Source organism: Carlito syrichta, unplaced genomic scaffold (assembly GCF_000164805.1).
Source record: "Carlito syrichta isolate Samal-C Ts95f unplaced genomic scaffold, Tarsius_syrichta-2.0.1 Scaffold309147, whole genome shotgun sequence".
In the NCBI taxonomy this organism is placed as follows: Eukaryota; Metazoa; Chordata; class Mammalia; order Primates; family Tarsiidae; genus Carlito; species Carlito syrichta.
In genome coordinates, this window is record NW_007253243.1 from 276103 (window position 1) to 278159 (window position 2057).

The 2057-nt window shown below is 53.2% G+C and overlaps 1 protein-coding gene across 1 annotated transcript in view; it reads right to left on the reverse strand.

The window, feature by feature from the left end:
* BEST1 (bestrophin 1) overlaps positions 1-2057 on the reverse strand; it is a 17198-nt gene that overhangs the window by 6770 nt on the left and 8371 nt on the right. The window contains exon 7 of the mRNA XM_008066851.2: positions 1809-1961. Coding sequence (XP_008065042.1) covers positions 1809-1961 — 153 coding nt within the window. The remainder of the gene's footprint in view (positions 1-1808; positions 1962-2057) is intronic.

A 2057-nucleotide genomic window follows, 5' to 3' on the forward strand; every position in this document is an offset into this window, starting at 1 on the left:
GCCCAGGCAGGTCTCGAACCCGCGGGCTCAGGCAATCCACTCACCTCAGCCTCCCAAAGGCGCAGGATTACAGGCTGAGCCACCGAGCCCGGTTTACTCATTATTTTCTAATGCTGCCTGGAGTTGCATAACTTTGTTCATTCTTTCATTTATTTACTCACTCGTGTCTTCAGACATTTATTGATCCATTATTTTCTAATGCAACAGATATATGCCGAGGCTGTACTGGATTAAAGGCTGGTCCAGGTGGGCAGAATCACGGCTATTAATTGACACTAAACGCTAAGATACCCTGACAAAGGCAGGGTGCAGTGGCTCATACCTATAATCCCAGCACTTTGGGAAGCCGAAGTGAGAAGATTGCCTAAGCCCACAGGTTCAAGACCAGCTTGGGCAACTTGGCAAGACCTCATCTCTACAATAAATAAATAAATAGCTGGGTGTGGTGGCACATGCCTGTGGTTCCAGCTACTCGGAAGGAAGGCTGAGGGAGAAGGATCACCTGAGCCAAGCAGGTCGAGGCTGCAGTGGCCGTGAGCATGCCACTACACTCTAGCCTGGGCACAGAGTGAGACTCTAACTCAAAACAAACAAACAAAAAAACACCTTGACAGACCAGGTGTGGTGACTCATGCCTGTAATCCCAGCCCTCTGGGAGGCCAAGGTAGGAGGATTGCTTGAGACCAGGAGTTTGAGACCAGATGGACAACATAATGAGATGTCATCTTTACAAAAAAAGCAAAAATTAGCTGGGTGTGCTGGCACACATCTGTAGTCCCAGCTACTCTTTTTCTTTTTTTTTTTTGAGTCGGGGTCTTACTCTGTTGCCCAGGCTGGAGTGCAGCGGCACGCTCACAGGCACCTCAGCCTCGACCTGCTGGGCTCCGGCAAGCCTTTCACCTCAGCCTTCCAAGTAGCTGAAACTACAGGTGCGCACTACCATGCCCGGGTAATTTTTTGATTTATTGTAGAGATGAGGTCTTGCCAAGTTGCCCGGGTTGGTCTCGAACCCGTGGGCTCAGGCAATCCACTTGTGTTGGCCTCCCAAAGTGCTGGGACTACAGGCTGAGTGACCGAACCCGGCACCAGCTGAGGCTGAGGTAGGAGAACTACCTGAGTCCAGGAGTTCAAGGCTGCGGTGAAACTGTGATTATTCCACTGCACTCCAGCCTGGGTGAAAGAGTGAGACTCTGACTCAAAAAATAAAAAATAAAAATATAGGCCAGGCACAACGTCTTATGCGTTTAGTCCCAACACTTTAAGAGGCCAAGGTGAGAGGACTGCCGGAGGACTGGCTGTGGAGGGAAGGAATGCTTGGACAAGCCCTTGGGGTGGGGATGAGACCCCCCCCCCAACAGGCATTTGGAGTAAGGACAGGGGGCACCAGTCTGCCTTCTGAAGGGAGAGGGTTAGTTAACCTCAGGGCTTTGTTTTCCTAAGCAGAGGCGAGAAGTGACCGCTCCAATAGGGCCTGCACAGCCACTCCTGTTCCAAGAATCCCCGTTGCTCTGGACAAACGTCTGAAGAACTTTCTCTTGAGGGAGCACCAAGTGATTAGACTGACGGAGCTCTCCCTGCCCCTCATGCTGCTAAGTTCTGGGCCTTGGACGAAGCCTTGGAAGCAGACGCAGGCCTCAGGCAGGCCCCTCCCCTGTTGGGGTCTCAGTTTTCTCAAATGTAACACAACACCGAGACCAGGCAGGCCAGTAGGGTCCAGCACCCGACTTTCTGCATCTGAGACTTGCCTCTCCTGGCTGTCCATCCTCACCCCAGGCCACTGCTGGCCACAAGCCCTCCAAGAGACTCACTTTCAGCCAGCCAACGTAGAAAAAGAACTGCAGGAACGTGAAGAGGGGCACCATGAGGTCCAGCTCGTGGCCAGGGTAGGCCTTGGCTGGGTTCAGAAACTGCCGCCCCACCAGGCAGGTCAGGAAAAAGCTGTACACGGCCACAGTCACCACCTGGTGGAAGGAGGAGGGAGCAGCAGTGAAAAGATAGGCCGGGGCGGAAATCAGAAAGCCTCCCGTGCACCACCCCCTCCCCCCCACAACCCCACC